Here is a 19,953-nt window from a genome sequence, read left to right on the forward strand (position 1 = left end):
AAATGCCACTTGCACGATTAGAGTAGCAGATTGACGGTGACCAACTTTAAACAGAACTTGATTAATTTTCACATATATTTATTAAAATAATAACAATCATAAACCTTACTTAACTTGATTCTGGATGCTATTTACAGTTGACAATCTGAAGTTCCTTTGGTCTTGGTACGTTAATCTTATTCTCACATATCTCTGATACTTGACAAAGTGTCTATTCATTTATCTTCATGGCTATGTACAGGAATTTGATAATCTTATTAGGCGCAGACTGAAACTTGACTGTAGACTAATGCATACTAATGCAGACTGACTAATCGGAGGTCTGTACACTCGTTATAATACCTCGTGCGTTCAGGTATCACTGCGCGAGTGTGATCCGCGAGGAGAAAAGGTTCTACGTTAGCAGCAATCTCATTGGCCACGTTACATTTTAATACGCGGATCGGCGGAAGCAGAATTTGATCCGTCTCTAACACAGTTGGTCGTGCGGTTCTAGGCGCTACAGTCTGGAGCCGAGCGACCGCTACGGTCGCAGGTTCGAATCCTGCCTCGGGCATGGATGTGTGTGATGTCCTTGGGTTAGTTCGGTTTAATTAGTTCTAAGTTCTAGGCGACTGATGACCTCAGAAGTTAAGTCGCATAGTGCTCAGAGCCATTTGAACCATTTGAATCTAAGACAGTGCCATCTCGTAGTGCGGAGACGGACGAGCGCTGCGCCTGCGCTGTTGTGCTTAGCGGGGAGCGTTCTAGTGGGAAAGTAGTGTACGCGCTGACTACGTGGAACTATGTACACAACACCTAACTAACTTAAGGACATCACACACATCCATGACCGAGGCAGGATTCGAACCTGCGACCGTAGCAGCATCGCGGTTCCGGACTAAAGCGCCTAGAACCTCTCGACCACAGCGGCTGGCGTTTCGTAATTATTACCGTCAAAAATCAGGTCATTCTACACTTAAGGTATGCGTCCCACTATGGCTATTATCGTCTGTCGAGAACCTTATTTCGATATCTCGGATCTATCTACACTCCTGGAAATTGAAATAAGAACACCGTGAATTCATTGTCCCAGGAAGGGGAAACTTTATTGACACGTTCCTGGGGTCAGATACATCACATGATCACACTGACAGAACCACAGGCACATAGACACAGGCAACAGAGCATGCACAATGTCGGCACTAGTACAGTGTATATCCATCTTTCGCAGCAATGCAGGCTGCTATTCTCCCATGGAGACGATCGTAGAGATGCTGGATGTAATCCTGTGGAACGGCTTGCCATGCCATATCCACCTGGCGCCTCAGTTGGACCAGCGTTCGTGCTGGACGTGCAGACCGCGTGAGACGACGCTTCATCCAGTCCCAAACATGCTCAATGGGGGACAGATCCGGAGATCTTCCTGGCCAGGGTAGTTGACTTACACCTTCTAGAGCACGTTGGGTGGCACGGGATACATGCGGACGTGCATTGTCCTGTTGGAACAGCAAGTTCCCTTGCCGATCTAGGAATGGTAGAACGATGGGTTCGATGACGGTTTGGATGTACCGTGCACTATTCAGTGTCCCCTCGACGATCACCAGTGGTGTACGGCCAGTGTAGGAGATCGCTCCCCACACCATGATGCCGGGTGTTGGCCCTGTGTGCCTCGGTCGTATGCAGTCCTGATTGTGGCGCTCACCTGCACGGCGCCAAACACGCATACGACCATCATTGGCACCAAGGCAGAAGCGACTCTCATCGCTGAAGACGACACGTCTCCATTCGTCCCTCCATTCACGCCTGTCGCGACACCACTGGAGGCGGGCTGCACGATGTTGGGGCGTGAGCGGAAGACGGCCTAACGGTGTGCGGGACCGTAGCCCAGCTTCATGGAGACGGTTGCGAATGGTCCTCGCCGATACCCCAGGAGCAACAGTGTCCCTAATTTGCTGGGAAGTGGCGGTGCGGTCCCCTACGGCACTGCGTAGGATCCTACGGTCTTGGCGTGCATCCGTGCGTCGCTGCGGTCCGGTCCCAGGTCGACGGGCACGTGCACCTTCCGCCGACCACTGGCGACAACATCGATGTACTGTGGAGACCTCACGCCCCACGTGTTGAGCAATTCGGCCGTACGTCCACCCGGCCTCCCGCATGCCCACTATACGCCCTCGCTCAAAGTCCGTCAACTGCACATACGGTTCACGTCCACGCTGTCGCGGCATGCTACCAGTGTTAAACACTGCGATGGAGCTCCGTATGCCACGGCAAACTGGCTGACACTGACGGCGGCGGTGCACAAATGCTGCGCAGCTAGCGCCATTCGACGGCCAACACCGCGGTTCCTGGTGTGTCCGCTGTGCCGTGCGTGTGATCATTGCTTGTACAGCCCTCTCGCAGTGTCCGGAGCAAGTATGGTGGGTCTGACACACCGGTGTCAATGTGTTCTTTTTTCCATTTCCAGGAGTGTATTTATCACTTGAGGCTTGTCCCGCAGTTACATAGGGTCTGCCATCGTTAATCGGATTTGGCATGTTAATGGTTAATGGGTGGCCGGATGCCCTTCCTGCCAACTGTCTGCGTCGAGTGTAATCCATGGAATAGTGCGAACGTGTTCAGACGTCTGCGAGCCGTGTAACTGAGGCGGAACATGGGGACCAGCCCGGTATTCACCTAGCGGGATGTAGAAAACCGCCTAAAAACCACATCCATGCTGGCTGGCACGTAGGCACTCGTCGTTAATCCGCCGGGCGGATCCGATCAGGGGCCGGCGCGCCCACACGAGTCCAGGAAGCAGGGCGTTAGCGCTTTCGGCTACCCCGGCGGGTTTTTCGATATCTCGGACCGTTAAAATAAAATTAAAAAGCTCCTTCTATGAGTAAAAAAGACAGATTCACTTTGGGATTGGTGCCGGCACAGTTGCTTGGCTGCGTCCTGGACCCGCCTTATCTTCCGTTGCAGACCTGCAGCTGGTGCTGTTCCTGCACAGCTGCCACTACCGGCTGGAGGCGGCCAAGAACACCATCGACGCGGCGTACACGGCGCGCACCCACATGCCCGACCTCTTCACCGACCGTGACCCGCTGCTGCCCGTCAACGTCGCCACCAACGAGTACCTGTGAGTAGCACCGCCAGCACGTGCGGCACCCTGACCACGTGCCTTTTTTCCTCTTCTTGGCCACTACAACCCTTGGTGAACGTTGAACTTCGTCATTCATATATTTAATTTTCCATTCTATCCTGAGAACACCATCCATTCAACCACCCATCGTACTGTCCTTCCACCTTACGCTTGGCAGCATTCTCCGGTTGTGCAACACGACCTTTAGTTAATTCTCTCCTCCAGAATGCTATCCTCTCTTGTGTAACCCAGATTACTGAATCATTCTTGAAACGCCCGCTATACCTGCTGGGAAGAACAGGTGATTAGGACTGCGGAAAGGGCCAAATAAGGTTGGGGTCAGTTTCATCTTAAAATTGTAATTTACTGTAATTTAATAACACATCAAACTCCAAATCTTTCACGGCTGAAGGCCTCCAAACACGAAATCTTTAAAAAAATCAACAATTTCAAGTGACTAAAGACACGCAGTTGCAATTACAATTAAAATAATTAATATACATATATAAATATAAACAAGATGCAATACAAATGGCTGAAGGCTCGCAATAAAATTTTCAAGATTTTAAAATAGATTACCATAACCTTTCTAAGGCAGAAGGCCGCAATGTTCTTGCTCAAAGGGTAACTTCAAGAATAAGATTTTAAGAGGCTGAAGGCCCGCAATTGATTTTCCAAAATTCAAAAATACCATAAACCTCTAAGGGCAGAAGGCCGCAATATTTAAGCTTGAAAGGTAATTTTAAGATAAGGTTCCAAGCAGCTGAAGGCCCACAATTAATTTCTCAAAATTTTTTTAAAAAAACTATAACCCTAAATCTTAAGTTTTAGGTGGTTGAAACGCACTAAAAGAAAAGACAACACAACGACAATAAACTTTCAGCAAATATCTAGTTTCCGCAATTCAAACTTACGTATACACAGCTGAAGGCCTTTAATTTACATTAAATACAGTAAAACTAAGCATTTTTTAAATCGTTGACTATGATAGATTATAGACAGACAATTAAATACCGGTGAGAAAGACAATAAAGATAACGGCACTCAGAAGCCTCCAGGGGGTCTGTCTGCCCTCGTTCACTTAGGTGAGACAGGTGGTGAGCCCAGCTACACTTGATCCGTCGGAACCCAACCAGGGAACAGCCATGGACCGATTGACAAAACGAGTTGCTTGCTCCCAATCGGTACATGAGAACTCAAACACAAAATGTTTCAAACGTATCCTCAGTGAAATATGTATTAAGCTGTCAAAACTACACACCATCTTGGACAGCAGCAACAGGTGAGGAAAGGACGCTACCTGAAATTACGTTAGTCGCCACGACAGGTAACCAAAACACTAACGACCACAAGGCAGAATATTCCACTGGTGCACTTGAATTGTAGTCAACCAATATAGTTAATTCCATAGCATGACGGCTAAATTTCAGGAATACAAACACACGGTGTTACTCACAGGAAAACCTCCCCAACGGCGTACTACCGAAACGACGTGGCTTGGGTACTTAAAACACCACTCAGCTTTGACGTCCTCTGTCGGTGAGCCACGAAGCTCGTAGAGATCGGACAGCTCTTCACACGCTCCGACACTGTGCAGGGACCGCCAGCAGACCCAGACAACGCGGAGATATCTTCCCTGGTCCGCAGCAACCGACCGACTCCCTCAGAATGCTGTCAACATCTAAAATAGTCGTCAGTCGAAATAACGCCAAATACACACCCAACCTGACAAACACTTGCATGAAGACCTGAATGATACCCAACAGTAACTAAGCACACACGAAGACAAATCGGGTGTCGATGCACACACACACACAGCCAATTCATGAACGATCGGCGAGCCAAAACGCGTCGCCCGGTAGGACGACCGACCGACGATCCAACAAGACCGTGGCCCGGCTCAAGTGATGCGTGGCGGCAATGGTCGGGCGAGCCACGTCGACGCAGACCTCACAGCTCCAACCCGACTGCACTAGTGCCGCACTGCAACTCCCCGACTGGCAAGTCCGGACTGCGCTCCAGACACATTCCAACTGACTGGCAGCCCAAACTCGCGATCCGTATTCCACTTACGACAGACAACGACCGGGAAGTAATTGCAGTCAAGCAAAGATACTAGGAGAGTGGATATATCGATACGCGCTGCTAACGCCGCTCACGGTCAGGCAAAGCAGCAACTCAGTGACAGTAGTAATTTAAATCAACATAGTGAGGTGGAAGTACGTTAAAAACAGGGTGTAAAATACATGACGGCGGGAACACGAGCCACGCACGGCTCAATTCTGTTCTATGCGACCCAATTAAGTTAGAGGGGCCATCAAAAAGTTTCCATCTGAAGACCATACAGTTCAGAATCGGTAAGGCAATCGAGGAAAATACCAGTGAGCACTTAGGCATTGATCCCAGCAACGCAGCAAGTTTGCATGAAGAATACCGTAACTGTGTGCTGCCACATCCTCGTCTGACAGAAATCGTCGACCACTCATGTCTTGTTTTAAGGGACTGGAGGCATGATGACTGCATGGGGACAGATCAGGACTGTCGGACGGTTGCTCGATTGTCTCCCACTTGAAATGGCGTAACTTCTGCATTAAGACATTCACGATATGGGGACGTGTCGAGTAGCGACCGGCGCAAAACTTGGCTTCCGATGGACAAGCTGCTCCATACACATTCTTCATTCTTTGCCCGTTGGCAGCCAAGAAAAAAATAACAGCGCGTTGGTCCTGTCTGAACGCATGTGGTAATATCGACGCCATAGATCACGGTTCCACATTCATCATATGTACATCGGTGGGAATTTAAGGAGAGACCTGGATAAACTGACAAAACCAGAGGTTACGGAGAGTTTCAGGGAGAGCATAAGGGAACGATTGACAAGAATGGGGGAAAGAAATGCAGCAGGTGAAGAATGGGTACCTTTGAGAGATGAAATAGTGAAGGCAGCAGAGGATCAAGTAGGTAAAATCACGAAGGCTAGTAGAAATCCTTGGGTAACAGAAGACATATTGAATTTAACTCATGAAAGGAGAAAATATAAAAATACAGTAAATGAAGCAGACAAAAAGGAATACTAACGTCCCAAAATTGAGATTGACGGGAAGTGCAAAATGGCTAAGCAGGGATGGCTGGAGGACAGGTGTAAGGATGTAGAGGCGCGTATCACTAGGAGTAAGATAGATACTGCCTACAGGAAAATTAAAGAGACCATTGGAGAAAACAGAACCACTTGCATTAATACCAAGAGCTCAGATAGAAACCCAGTTCTAAGCAAAGAAGGGAAAGCAAAAAGGTGAAAGGAGTATATAAAGGGTCTATAGAAGGCGATGTACTTGAGGACAATGTTATGAAAATGAAAGAGCATGTAGATGAAGATGAAATGGCAGATATGATACTGCGTGAAGAATTTGACAGAGCACTGAAAGATCTAAGTCGAAACAAGGCCCCGGGAGTAGACAACATTCCATTAGAACTACTGATAGCCTTGAGAGAGTCAGCCCCTGACAGAAATCTACCATGTGGGGCGCAAGATATATAAGACAGAAGAATATAATAATTCCAATCCCAAAGAAAGCAAGTGTTGACAGATGTGAAAATTACCGAACTATCAAAATAGAATGTCACGGCTGCAAAATACTAACGCCAATTCTTTACAGACCTCGGGGAAGATCAGTTTGGATTCCGTAGAAATGTTGGAACACGTGAGGCAATACTGATCCTACGACTTATCTTACAAGCTAGATTAAGGAAAGGCAAACCTACGTTTCTCGCATTTGTAGACTTAGAGAAAGCTGTTGACAATGTTGACTGTAAGATGGCAGGGGTAAAATACAGGGAGCGAAGGGCTATTTACAAATTGTACAGAAACCAGATATTTGTTATAAGAGTCGAAGGGCATGAATGGGAAGCAGTGGCTGCGAAGGGAGTGAGACAGGGTTGTAGCCTATCCCCGATGTTATTCAATCTGTATATTGAGCAAGCAGTAAAGGAAACAAAAGAAAAATTAGGAGTAAGAATTAAAATCCATGGAGAAGAAATAAAAACTTTGAGGTTCACCGATGATTTTGTAATTCTGTCAGACACAGCAAAGGACCTGGAAGGGCAATTGAATGGAATGGACAGTGTCTTGAAAGGAGGATATAAGATGAACATCAGCAAAAGCAAAACGAGGTTAATGGAATTTAGTCGAATTAAATCAGGTGAGGGAATTAGATTAGGAAATGAGACACTTAAAGTAGTAAATGAATTTTGCTATTTGGGGAGCAAAATCACTGATGATGGTCGAAGTAGATGGAATATAAAATGTAGATTGGCAATGGCAAGGAAAGCATTTCTGAAGAAGAGAAATTTGTTAACATCGAGTATAGATTTAAGGGTCAGAAAGTCGTTTCTGAAAGTAGTTGTGTGGAGTGAAACATGGACGGTAAATAGTTTAGACAAGAAGAGAATAGAGGCTTTCGAAATGTGGTGCAACAGAAGAATGCTGAAGATTAGATGGGTAGACCACATAACTAACGAGGACATATTGAATAGAATTGGGGAGAAGAGAAATTTGTGGCACAACTTGACTAGAAGTAGAGATCGGTTGGTAGGACATGTTCTGAGGCATCAGGGGATCACCAATTTAGTATTGAAGAGCGTGGAAGGTAAAAGTCATAGAGGGAGACCAAGAGGTGAATACACTAAGCAGATTCAGAAGAATGTAGGTTGCAGTAGGTACTGGGAAATGAAGAAGCTTGCACAGGATAGAGTAACATGGGGAGGTGCATCAAACCAGTCTCTGGACTGAAGACCACAACAACAACAACAACATCGTAAAATCACGAATGCCACACTGATCCCTTACCCACTTGTTGCTACTTACTCAATAAGGTGACATAAGCCATGGTATAGCGACATACACATATACATGTGGCAGTAGAATTCGATACACAAGGTATAAAAGGTTAGTGCAATCCCACTGCAAGGTGTATCTAATGACAATAATAATAAGCAAGCAGTGCGAAGCCATCGACGTCATTATGGCATCACGACGAGAATGAACAGACATTGAACGCGGTATGGTAGTTGGAGCTAGACGCATGGGACATTCAGTTTCGGAAATCGTTAGGGAATTCAGTACACCGATGTCCACAGTATCAAGAGTGCGTCGAGAATGGCAGGTTTCAGGAACAGCCTCTCACCTCGGACAAAGCAGTGGACGACCGCCTCAACTTAAGACCAAGAGTAGCAGCAGTTGCGTAGAGTTGCCGCTGCTAACAGACAAGCAATACTGCATGAAACAACCGCAGAACTCAATGTAGGACGTACGACGAACGCGTTAAGTTAGGTCAGAGCGGCGAAATTTCACGTTAATGGACTGTGGCAGCAGACGACCGACTGCAGCACCCCTCCAGGGGTCGTGACGATATTGGTTGGACCCTAGACGACTTGAACGTCGTAGTGCGGTCAAATGACTGAAGATTTCAGTTGCTAAGAGCTTACGTTAGGGTTCGTGAGATGGAGAGTTCTCGAAGCCATGGACGGAAAATGTCAATGGTGTGGACTGTGTTTACATAGAAAGGCCTGATCTTTTGCTGCATCTGAACCGATCATTGAATGGAAATGGCTATGTTGGGCTACTTGCAGCCACCACTTACAGCCATTAATTTACTAAACGTTTCCAAACAACGATGTGCCCTGTTACTTCTCAATATCTATAAGTAAAAGGCTGACTCTCTAACTCAGTGACTCATCATCGCTCAGCCAAAACCACTTAGGATAAAAACTCTGGATTTTTCGAAATTCCTCCAGTAAGGGGTGAAAGAGGACATGAAAGTTTTTTTTAATGTACAGGGTGATTCAAAAAGAATACCACAACTATAGGAATTTAAAACTCTGCAACGACAAAAGGCAGAGCTAAGCACTATCTGTCGGCGAATTAAGGGAGCTATAAAGTTTTATTTAGTTGTACATTTGTTCGCTTGAGGCGCTGTTGAGTAGGCGTCAGCGTCAGTTGATGCTAAGATGGCGACCGCTCAACAGAAAGCTTTTTGTGTTATTGAGTACGGCAGAAGTGAATCGACGACAGTTGTTCAGCGTGCATTTCGAACGAAGTATGGTGTTAAACCTCCTGATAGGTGGTGTATTAAACGTTGGTATAAACAGTTTACAGAGGATGGGTGTTTGTGCAAAGTGAAAAGTTCTGGACGGCCGAGAACGAGTGATGAAAATGTAGCACGCATCCAGCAAGCATTTGTTGGCTGTTCCCTCAGCTCGAACAAGAAGCACAACAATTCATATTTCAGCAGGATGGAGCGCCACCACATTGGTACTTACCTGTCCGTAACTACCTGAACGTCAACTACCCGAGGTGATGGATCGGCCGCCAGGCAGCCCATGACAGAGCACTTCATCACTGGCCTCCAAGAAGCCCTGATCTTACCCCCTGAGATTTTTTCTTATGGGGGTATGTTAAGGATATGGTGTTTCGGCCACCTCTCCCAGCCACCATTGATGATTTGAAACGAGAAATAACAGCAGCTATCCAAACTGTTACGCCTGATATGCTACAGAGAGTGTGGAACGAGTTGGAGTATCGGATTGATATTGCTCGAGTGTCTGGAGGGGACCATATTGAACATCTCTCAACTTGTTTTTGAGTGAAAAAAAAACCTTTTTAAATACTCTTTGTAATGATGTATAACAGAAGGTTATATTATGTTTCTTTCATTAAATACACATTTTTGAAGTTGTGGTATTCTTTTTGAATCACCCTGTATATTGCTATTAAGGCAATTTTGAAGCTAGCCCTACAAAAACTGGCATTTCGCTTTTCGGTCAGATATAAAGTAATACATCTTTCAGTATCTTCGGAAGTTTAAACCCTATGGGGGTGAATTAATGCGTGAATTTTTTAAAAATAAATCGTTATTAAAGACCTACTAAAGCATTTTGAAGGATACTTCTACGAATATTGCTATCTGACTTCTGGCTTCTCGGTTAGAAATAAAAAATACATGTCAAAGACAAATGTTGTAGGAAACTAATTCATTATGAAATCATTTTTAAAGCTAAATGTATGACAATTTGAATTTGGCTTTACGGTTGAAAATTAAGAAAAAGTATTTCTTTCATTGTTTTTGAAAATTCATCCCCTAATGTGGTGAAATAGGGCATCAAAAATTTTAAGAAAGTATTTCCTTATATTAAAAAATTGTTAAAACTATATCTGTGATAACTGGTATTTATCTTCTTGGTTAGATATAAGTAAATATGTCTTAGGGGATGAAAGTCCCTATGGAAACATCAGCACAAGAACGTAGAAGGCATGATTAACAAAAATCTTGGATTCCAGTTACCAGAATCGCATTTTAGTCAGAACCACATTTGGAGAAGACCATGCTTCTATGGCCTTATGTAGCATGAAAAGTTTCGAAGGTGTTTCAATTGTATGTAAATACACTGCAGGCTGGTTCATAGTTGCATGGCCTTTCTGCACCCCTGCACCTGCCAGCTTCCCTCACATACAACAGCAATGGAGCCGCTTCTCAACTACTAAGGCTCAAAATTATCAATGGCATTTCAATATGCACTAAAATGAATGGAAAGAACTTGGAGTAAGGTTCACAGTAAAATACACAATACAGTTTACTTATTTGCAGGAGTATATAAAAACAGAGATTAAATTAAATTATTTTGTATGAGACAAACTGCTACAGCTAAAAGTGCAAACTGCCGCTTCACTCATGACTGAGTACAGTGCTGGTGCACACACAAACGTTCCAGGACCACGTGCTTAAGGGGCTCCGGAACGCCCTATACTTGCAATGTTAAAATAACGCTTATAAATTACATCTTTCCTCACAAAGTATTTGAGGTAGGAAGTTGAACTTACACTCCTGGAAATGGAAAAAAGAACACATTGACACCGGTGTGTCAGACCCACCATACTTGCTCCGGACACTGCGAGAGGGCTGTACAAGCAATGATCACACGCACGGCACAGCGGACACACCAGGAACCGCGGTGTTGGCCGTCTAATGGCGCTAGCTGCGCAGCATTTGTGCACCGCCGCCGTCAGTGTCAGCCAGTTTGCCGTGGCATACGGAGCTCCATCGCAGTCTTTAACACTGGTAGCATGCCGCGACAGTGTGGACGTGAACCGTATGTGCAGTTGACGGACTTTGAGCGAGGGCGTATAGTGGGCATGCGGGAGGCCGGGTGGACGTACCGCCGAATTGCTCAACACGTGGGGCGTGAGGTCTCCACAGTACATCGATGTTGTCGCCAGTGGTCGGCGGAAGGTGCACGTGCCCGTCGACCTGGGACCGGACCGCAGCGACGCACGGATGCACGCCAAGACCGTAGGATCCTACGCAGTGCCGTAGGGGACCGCACCGCCACTTCCCAGCAAATTAGGGACACTGTTGCTCCTGGGGTATCGGCGAGGACCTTTCGCAACCGTCTCCATGAAGCTGGGCTACGGTCCCGCACACCGTTAGGCCGTCTTCCGCTCACGCCCCAACATCGTGCAGCCCGCCTCCAGCGGTGTCGCGACAGGCGTGAATGGAGGGACGAATGGAGACGTGTCGTCTTCAGCGATGAGAGTCGCTTCTGCCTTGGTGCCAATGATGGTCGTATGCGTGTTTGGCGCCGTGCAGGTGAGCGCCACAGTCTGGACTGCATACGACCGAGGCACACAGGGCCAACACCCGGCATCATGGTGTGGGGAGCGATCTCCTACACTGGTCGTACACCATTGGTGATCGTCGAGGGGACACTGAATAGTGCACGGTACATCCAAACCGTCATCGAACCCATCGTTCTACCATTCCTAGACCGGCAAGGCAACTTGCTGTTCCAACAGGACAATGCACGTCCGCATGTATCCCGTGCCACCCAACGTGCTCTAGAAGGTGTAAGTCAACTAACCTGGCCAGCAAGATCTCCGGATCTGTCCCCCATTGAGCATGTTTGGGACTGGATGAAGCGTCGTCTCACGCGGTCTGCACGTCCAGCACGAACGCTGGTCCAACTGAGGCGCCAGGTGGAAATGGCATGGCAAGCCGTTCCACAGGACTACATCCAGCATCTCTACGATCGTCTCCATGGGAGAATAGCAGCCTGCATTGCTGCGAAAGGTGGATATACACTGTACTAGTGCCGACATTGTGCATGCTCTGTTGCCTGTGTCTATGTGCCTGTGGTTCTGTCAGTGTGATCATGTGATGTATCTGACCCCAGGAATGTGTCAATAAAGTTTCCCCTTCCTGGGACAATGAATTCACGGTGTTCTTATTTCAATTTCCAGGAGTGTAGTTAAAATATGGCTTCCCGGCCATTGACCTTCTTGTGCGAACGCACAGGCTTTGCCCGAACTCGTACGGGACTTGGTAGATTAATCTGCCACGAGTAATGAGTATGATCGGCAAACATCTATTAGGCGCACAACGAATGTAGTGGTGTGGACATGTTGGGAATGTGGATCTCACGGGGAGCGTTAAGGGATAAGTCCCTGCAGACGCACTATCCACTGTGCCCGCGGTGGCTCAGATGGATAGAGCGTCTGCCATGTAAGCAGGAGGTCCCGGGTTCGTGTCCCGGTCGGGGGCACACATTTTCAGCATGTCCTCAATGAAGTACATCAACGCCTGTATGCAGCGAGGGTGTCTATTTAATTATCATTTCATTCCTATCTTCATTCCCATATTTCTAAATACCTTGCACCTTACAATGTTGCCATCATTGAAAGTCACAACAGCATCATACACACCAAAGTGAAGTGTTTCTATTCCAACAAATACAGTCTTGGGGATTCTCGACCATATAACACTATTTACACTTTCATTGGGGTTTTGAGTTTTTCCGTGAATACACTTTTTCAACAGTTCAGGTGCTGCTAAGTCTCTGAAAATAGGTTTTATTACCTCCATTATTGCATGAGGCAGACTATGCTTATGAGTGTACACTTCACCAGTTAGCAATCCTTTGTTATATTTACACCAACTGTCTTCTTCTTTGGGACACAAGCTATGTTGGGGATTTTCATCGTCTTTATTGTTTACAGTAATAACACATACCTTTGGCTTTCCAACATTTCTCCTTTTCTTAAAAGCCTTCAGAGGATTTCTAATAACTTTACTTTTACTCATTATTATACTTCAACAAAACAGAGACTCAAGAAACAGAATTAACTACGAATATTTTCGAGATAACGACAGAGTAAATAAACATGAAACAATCGACAATCACACCAGCGATATATATTGAACCATCACAGGTTAGCCACAGCACATACTTTATCTCACATCACTAAAATGTACCCGGTGAACACGGACGTTAATAATAACACCATTTGACAGCAGTTTAACAGCGCCACAGTGGGTCACGCCCATGTAGAATACATTTCAAAAAAAATTTAAAAATAGTTGTAGTCTTCGGAATTGAATAAATTATATATCTATTAAAAGGTAATAGTTTGCACATTCAGAAAACGCAAAAAAGTAAAAATAGAACTTTTCATGATTTTGAGCCTTTCTGGAGCCCCTTAAGTACAAATTGTTTGACGTACAGCAGACGACCTCTACGTGTTCCCATGCTTACCCAATGACATCATCAGTTACGATTTCAGTGTGTAGGTATCATCGAGATCGGACTGTGGATCAATGGAGACGTATCGCCTGGTCAGGAGAACCATGTTTTTGTTGCACAAGGTGAATTCTCGTGTCTGTATGTGCCATCATCTGTGTGAACATCCACTGCGCAATGGACACGTACTTGTAATGACACTATTGTGCTAAGGGATACATTGACATTGTCTTATGAGGGACCTTTGGTACTAGTCGAAGGGGCCGTATCAGCTATGGATTATTTGAACATTACAGTGGACATTATTGGCTGCCTTGATGGTTATGGCATCTTCCAGCAGGATAACCACCCTTATCATAAGGCCAGAATCCAGCTGCTGCAGTTTTAGAAGTGGCAGAGTGGTCTCAATTTGATGTCTTTGTCACGAAATGTACCTCACCTGAGCCCAAAAGAACACAAGTGGGATACTATTAGTTGCCAGTTGCACCAACTGCTACCCTGTAATGTGTGGAAACTATGAAAGCTGTGGAAGCTGTGGATAGATGTCTGAGACCACATACCTACAAAAACCTGTCGAGGACTTTTCTAAGCCTTGCCACATAGAATGGCTGCTGTTTTGTATCCCTAAGGTGGACTATAGGCTATGAAACAGGTGATTATATACTGAGGTTACAAAAGTCAAGGAATATCTTCTTTTGCATGCTGTAGTGAAGCAGCTGGAAGTGGCACAGACTCAACAGGTCATTGCAACTCCCCTGCAGAAATACTGAACCATCCTGTCTCTATAGCTGTGCGCTATTGCGAAAGTTTTGCCAGTACAGCATTTTGTGCATGAACTGATCTCTCAGTTATGTCCCAGATATGTTTGATAGTATTCCGGGAAAATCAGGAATACAGAAATACAAGTCGCTGAGGAATGAAATAAATAGGAAGTGCAGGGAAGCTAAGACGAAACGGCTGCAGGAAAAATGTGAAGACATCGAAAAAGATATGATTGTCGGAAGGACAGACTCAGCATACAGGAAAGTCAAAACAACCTTTGGTGACATTAAAAGCAACGGTGGTAACATTAAGAGTGCAACGGGAATTCCACTGTCAAATGCAGAGGACAGAGCAGATAGCTGGAAAGAATACATTGAAAGCCTCTATGAGGGTGAAGATTTGTCTGATGTGATAGAAGAAGAAACAGGAGTCGATTTAGAAGAGATAGAGGATCCAGTATTAGAATCGGAATTTAAAAGAGCTTTGGAGGACTTACGATCAAATAAGGCAGAAGGGATAGATAACATTCCATCAGAATTTCTAAAATCATTGGGCGAAGTGGCAACAAAACGACTATTCACGTTGGTGTGTAGAATATATGAGTATGGCGATATACCATCTGACTTTCGGAAAAGCATCATCCACACAATTCCGAAGACGGCAAGGGCTGACAAGTGCGAGAATTATCGCACAATCAGCTTAACAGCTCATGCATCGAAGCCGCTTACATGAATAATATACAGAAGAATGGAAAAGAAAATTGAGAATGCGCTAGGTGACGATCTGTTTGGCTTTAGGAAAAGTAAAGGGACGAAAGAGGCAATTCTGACGTTACGGCTAATAATGGAAGCAAGGCTAAAGAAAAATCAAGACACTTTCATAGGATTTGTCGACCTGGAAAAAGCGTTCGACAATATAAAATGGTGCAAGCTGTTCGAGATTCTGAAAAAAGTAGGGGTAAGCTATAGAGAGAGACGGGTCATATACAATATGTACAACAACCAAGAGGGAATAATAAGAGTGGACGATCAAGAACGAAGTGCTCGTATTAAGAAGGGTGTAAGACAAGGCTGTAGCCTTTCGCCCCTACTCTTCAATCTGTACATCGAGGAAGCAATGACGGAAATAAAAGAAAGGTTCAGGAGTGGAATTAAAATACAAGGTGAAAGGATATCAAAGATACGATTCGCTGATGACATTGCTATCCTGAGTGAAAGTGAAGAAGAATTAAATGATCTGCTGAACGGAATGAACAGTTTAATGAGTACACAGTATGGTTTGAGAGTAAATCGGAGAAAGATGAAGGTAATGAGAAGTAGTAGAAATGAGAACAGCGAGAAATTTAACATCAGGATTGATGGTCACGAAGTCAATGAAGTTAAGGAATTCTGCTACCTAGGCAGTAAAATAACCAATGACGGACAGAGCAAGGAGGACATCAAAAGCAGACTCGCTATGGCAAAAAAGGCATTTCTGGCCAAGAGAAGTCTACTAATATCAAATACCGGCTTTAACTTGAGGAAGAAATTTCTGAGGATGTACGTCTGGAGTACAGCATTGTATGGTAGTGAAACATGGACTGTGGGAAAACCGGAACAGAAGAGAATCGAAGCATTTGAGATGTGGTCTACAGACGAATGTTGAAAATTAGGTGGACTGATAAGGTAAGGAATGAGGAGGTTCTACGCAGAATCGGAGAGGAAAGGAATATGTGGAAAACACTGATAAGGAGAAGGGACAGGATGATAGGACATCTGCTAAGACATGAGGGAATGACTTCCATGGTACTAGAGGGAGCTGTAGAGGGCAAAAACTGTAGAATGCTGCAACTTGTTTCCAAGTAGCCGAACATAGCCATTCCCAGTGAATGATCGGTTCAGTTGGACGAGAGGAGCCAATCTGTTCCATGTAAACACAGTCCACACCATTATGGAGCCACCATCAGCTTGCACAGTGCCTTCTTGACAACTTGGATACATGGCTTTGTGGAGCCTGCGTGCACTCAAACCCTATGATCAACTGATACCAACTGAAATCTGGACTCGTCTGACGAGGGTCCAGCTGATTTGGTTACGAGCTCAGGAGATGCTCTGCAAGTGATGTGCTGTTAGGCACTCGCATCAGTCATCTGCTACCATAGCCCATTAACGCCAAATGTTGCTGCACTGCCCTGACAGATACATTCATTGTAGGTCCCACATTGATTTCTGCGGTTATTTCATGCATTGTTAATTGTTAGCACTGACAACTTGTAGTGGTACTTGAATTATGTAACCATTAAGGCACCTCACCTCAACCTCTTGATACCAGCAATTTTCTACTGTGTTTCTGTAAAATAATTAACATATTTCTGTGACAACATTCAGATTTGATTTCATTAATGTAGAGGGACTTCGATACATCGATATGTATATATTGCAATGATATTGTTCTTATGTGTATTCTTTCTTTTGTCACTATGATCTTTGACGTACTTGTAACTCTGATTTTTGGGCGCGTAAGCGGTTATTAGAGAGTCAAGCTTTGGTTGTCATGTTAAAAAGACGCAAATTGTAGTCAGTTTATGAAATGTGAACTTTAACAGTGAGGAAGATATTTTCAAGTACGTTTTATATTGCGAAGTGATGTTTTATTGAACGAGTTATGTGATATTGCAAGAAAAATAATGAAAAAGAAGTGTAACTTAAATTTGGAGTGCTGATTACTTTTTACATCACCATTGTCCTAACTTGCAATATCAAGAATGGTTTATGAAACACATCTATAAAGCTTTTGAATATCTCAGAATAACACCTAGGCCTCTTTGCACCCAAGCTTGGAATCATCAGATTTTTGACGATTCAGCCATGAGTTCACAACGAGACCAGTGTGGGAAACACAAAAAGATGAGTGACTAGTTTACCCATTATTTCAAGAAATGACTTTAATAACTGTGCTCTAGTGATACCTGCCACATAATATAACTTTGTTGTTGCCTGAAAATGCAATATTTAGCTGCGTGAGTCACACTACAATCATAATTAATTTTTGACCTTTGTTGTGGTATGGTTGTTAGAAACTCCACTCAAACTTCACTACTCTCGGTCGTTAAATAAAGACTGTCTTGCACTTTGCTGTCTGTGGTGAGAGGTGATGCCTGAAATTTTGTATTCTCGTCACTCTCTTAACAATGTGTGTGTCAGAATATTAAAGTCCCTAACGATTTCTGAAATGGAATATTCCATGTGTCTAGCTCCAACTAGCATTCCTCATTCTAAGTGTGTCAGTTCCCTCTGTGCAGCCGTAACCAGGTCGTAAAACATTTTGTATGAATCACCTGAGAACAAATCTCCATCAATGCGCTGCCCTTTTACGTCTTGTGTATGCATTAGTACCGCTATCTGTATAAGTGCACATCGCCATCCGACGGCTTCTCTCACGAGAGCATAATGCTCTGAGTCATCGGTGTATACGTGCTGCGCGGTGGTGGCCCAGCCAACAGCGACGCTGTTTACGGGGTGTGTGTGTGTCGCGCCGCAGGTACGGGATGGCGGGCAGGTCCCCGGACGGCGACTGCGTGGTGCTGATGCGGCTCCGCAACACAGACCCGGCGCTGCTCAACTACTCGGACTGCTTCCGCGCCTTCTTCATGCTGCTGGACGTGTGGCAGCGCCGCGAGGGCACCGCGCCCGGCCTCGTGCTCATCTTCGACATGAGCGGCGTCGTCTTCGGCCACCTGCTGCGGCTCACGCCGGGCCCGCTCTCCCGGTTCCTCTACTACCTGCAGGTGCGTCCAGGCCGCAGTCGCCAGTCTGTGGAATGTATGCATGTCGAACGGTTATAACAAGCTTATTATTGTACGCTGAGAGAAATAATAACTGGCTTCTGCTACACTTCTGGCAAGTAAAATTGCTACACCGGGAAGAAATGCAGATGTTAAATGGGTATTCATTGGACAAATATATTATACTAGATCTGACATGTGGTTACATTTTCACGCAGTTTGGGTGCATAGATCCTGAGAAATCAGTACCCATAACAACCACCTCTGGCCGTAATAACGGCCTTGATACGCCTGGGCATTGAGTCAAACAGAGCTTGGATGGCGTGTACAGGTACAACTGCCTATGCAGCTTCAACACGATACCACAGTTCATCAAGAGTAGAGACTGCCTTATTGTGACGAGCCAGTTGCTCGGCCACCATTGACCAGACGTTTCCAGTTGGTGAGAGATCTGGAGAATGTGTTGGCCAGGGCAGCAGTCCAACATTTTCTGTATCCAGAAAGGCCTGTACGGAACCTGCAACATGCCGTCGTGCATTATCCTGCTGAAATGTAGGATTTCGCAAGGATCGAATGAAGGGTAGAGGTACGGGTCGTAATACATCTGCAATGTAACGTCCACTGTTCAAAGTGCCGCCAATGCGGACAAGAGGTGAGCGAGACGTGTAACCAATTGCATCCCATACCATCACGCCGGGTGATACGCCAGTATGGCGATGACGAATACGCGCTTCCAATGTGCGTTCACCGCCTTGTCGCCAAACCGTGATGGTGCTGTAAACAGAACCTGGATTCACCCGAAAAAATTATGTTTTGCCATTCGTGCACCCAGGTTCGTCGTTGAGTAAACCATCGCAGGCGTTGTGTCTGTGATGCAGCGTCAAGGGTAACCGCAGCCATGGTCTCCGAGCTGATAGTCCATGCTGCTGCAAACGTCGTCGAACTGTTCGTGCAGATGGTTGTTGTCTTGCAAACGTCCCCATCTGTTCACTCAGGGATCGAGACGTGGCTGCATGATCCGTTACAGCCATGCGGATAAGATGCCTGTCATCTCGACTGCTAGTGATACGAGGCCGTTCGGATACAGCACGGCTTTCCGTATTACCCTCCTGAACCCACCGATTCCATATTCTGCTAACAGTCATTGGATGTCGACCAAAGCGAGCAGTAATGTCGCGATACGATCAACCTCAATCGCGATAGGCTACAATCCGACCTTTATCAAAGTCGGAAACGTGATGGTACGCATTTCTCCTCCTTACACGAGGCATCACAACAACGTTTCACCAGGCAACTCCGGACAACTACCGTTTTGTGTATGAGAAATCGGTTGGAAACTTTCCTCATGTCAGCACGTTGTAGGTGTGGCCACCGGCGCCAATCTTGTGTGAATGAATGCTCTGAAAAGCTAATCATTTGCATATCACAGGTTCTTCTTCCCTTCGGTTAAATTTCGCGTCTGTAGCACGTCATCTTCGTGGTGTAGCAATTTTAATGGCCAGTGTGTAGATAAGTAAAGTTATGATAATTAAATGGACACCCTAGCTGCAAACAGGCGTTGATGTACTTCGTTGGGAACATGTTGAAAATGTGTGCCCCGACCGGGACTCGAACCCGGGATCTCCTGCTTACATGGCAGACGCTCTACCCATCTGAGCCACCGCGGGCACAGAGGATAGTGCGTCTGCAGGGACTACTTATCCCTTGCACGCTCCCCGTGAGATCCACATTCCCAACATGTCCACACCACTACATT

At 45.6% G+C, this 19,953-nt stretch overlaps 1 protein-coding gene and 1 non-coding gene across 2 annotated transcripts in view; one reads left to right on the plus strand and one right to left on the minus strand.

Moving 5' to 3' along the window:
* Positions 1-19,953, plus strand: part of LOC126210525 (retinol-binding protein pinta-like) — a 312,949-nt gene that overhangs the window by 254,522 nt on the left and 38,474 nt on the right. Inside the window, exons 3-4 of the mRNA XM_049939770.1 lie at positions 2,944-3,100; positions 17,954-18,200. Coding sequence (XP_049795727.1) covers positions 2,944-3,100; positions 17,954-18,200 — 404 coding nt within the window. The remainder of the gene's footprint in view (positions 1-2,943; positions 3,101-17,953; positions 18,201-19,953) is intronic.
* Positions 19,791-19,865, minus strand: Trnat-ugu (transfer RNA threonine (anticodon UGU)). Its single transcript has one exon. It is a non-coding gene; the product is annotated as a tRNA-Thr (tRNA).

This window comes from Schistocerca nitens, chromosome 10, assembly GCF_023898315.1.
Source record: "Schistocerca nitens isolate TAMUIC-IGC-003100 chromosome 10, iqSchNite1.1, whole genome shotgun sequence".
Lineage (NCBI taxonomy): Eukaryota > Metazoa > Arthropoda > Insecta > Orthoptera > Acrididae > Schistocerca > Schistocerca nitens.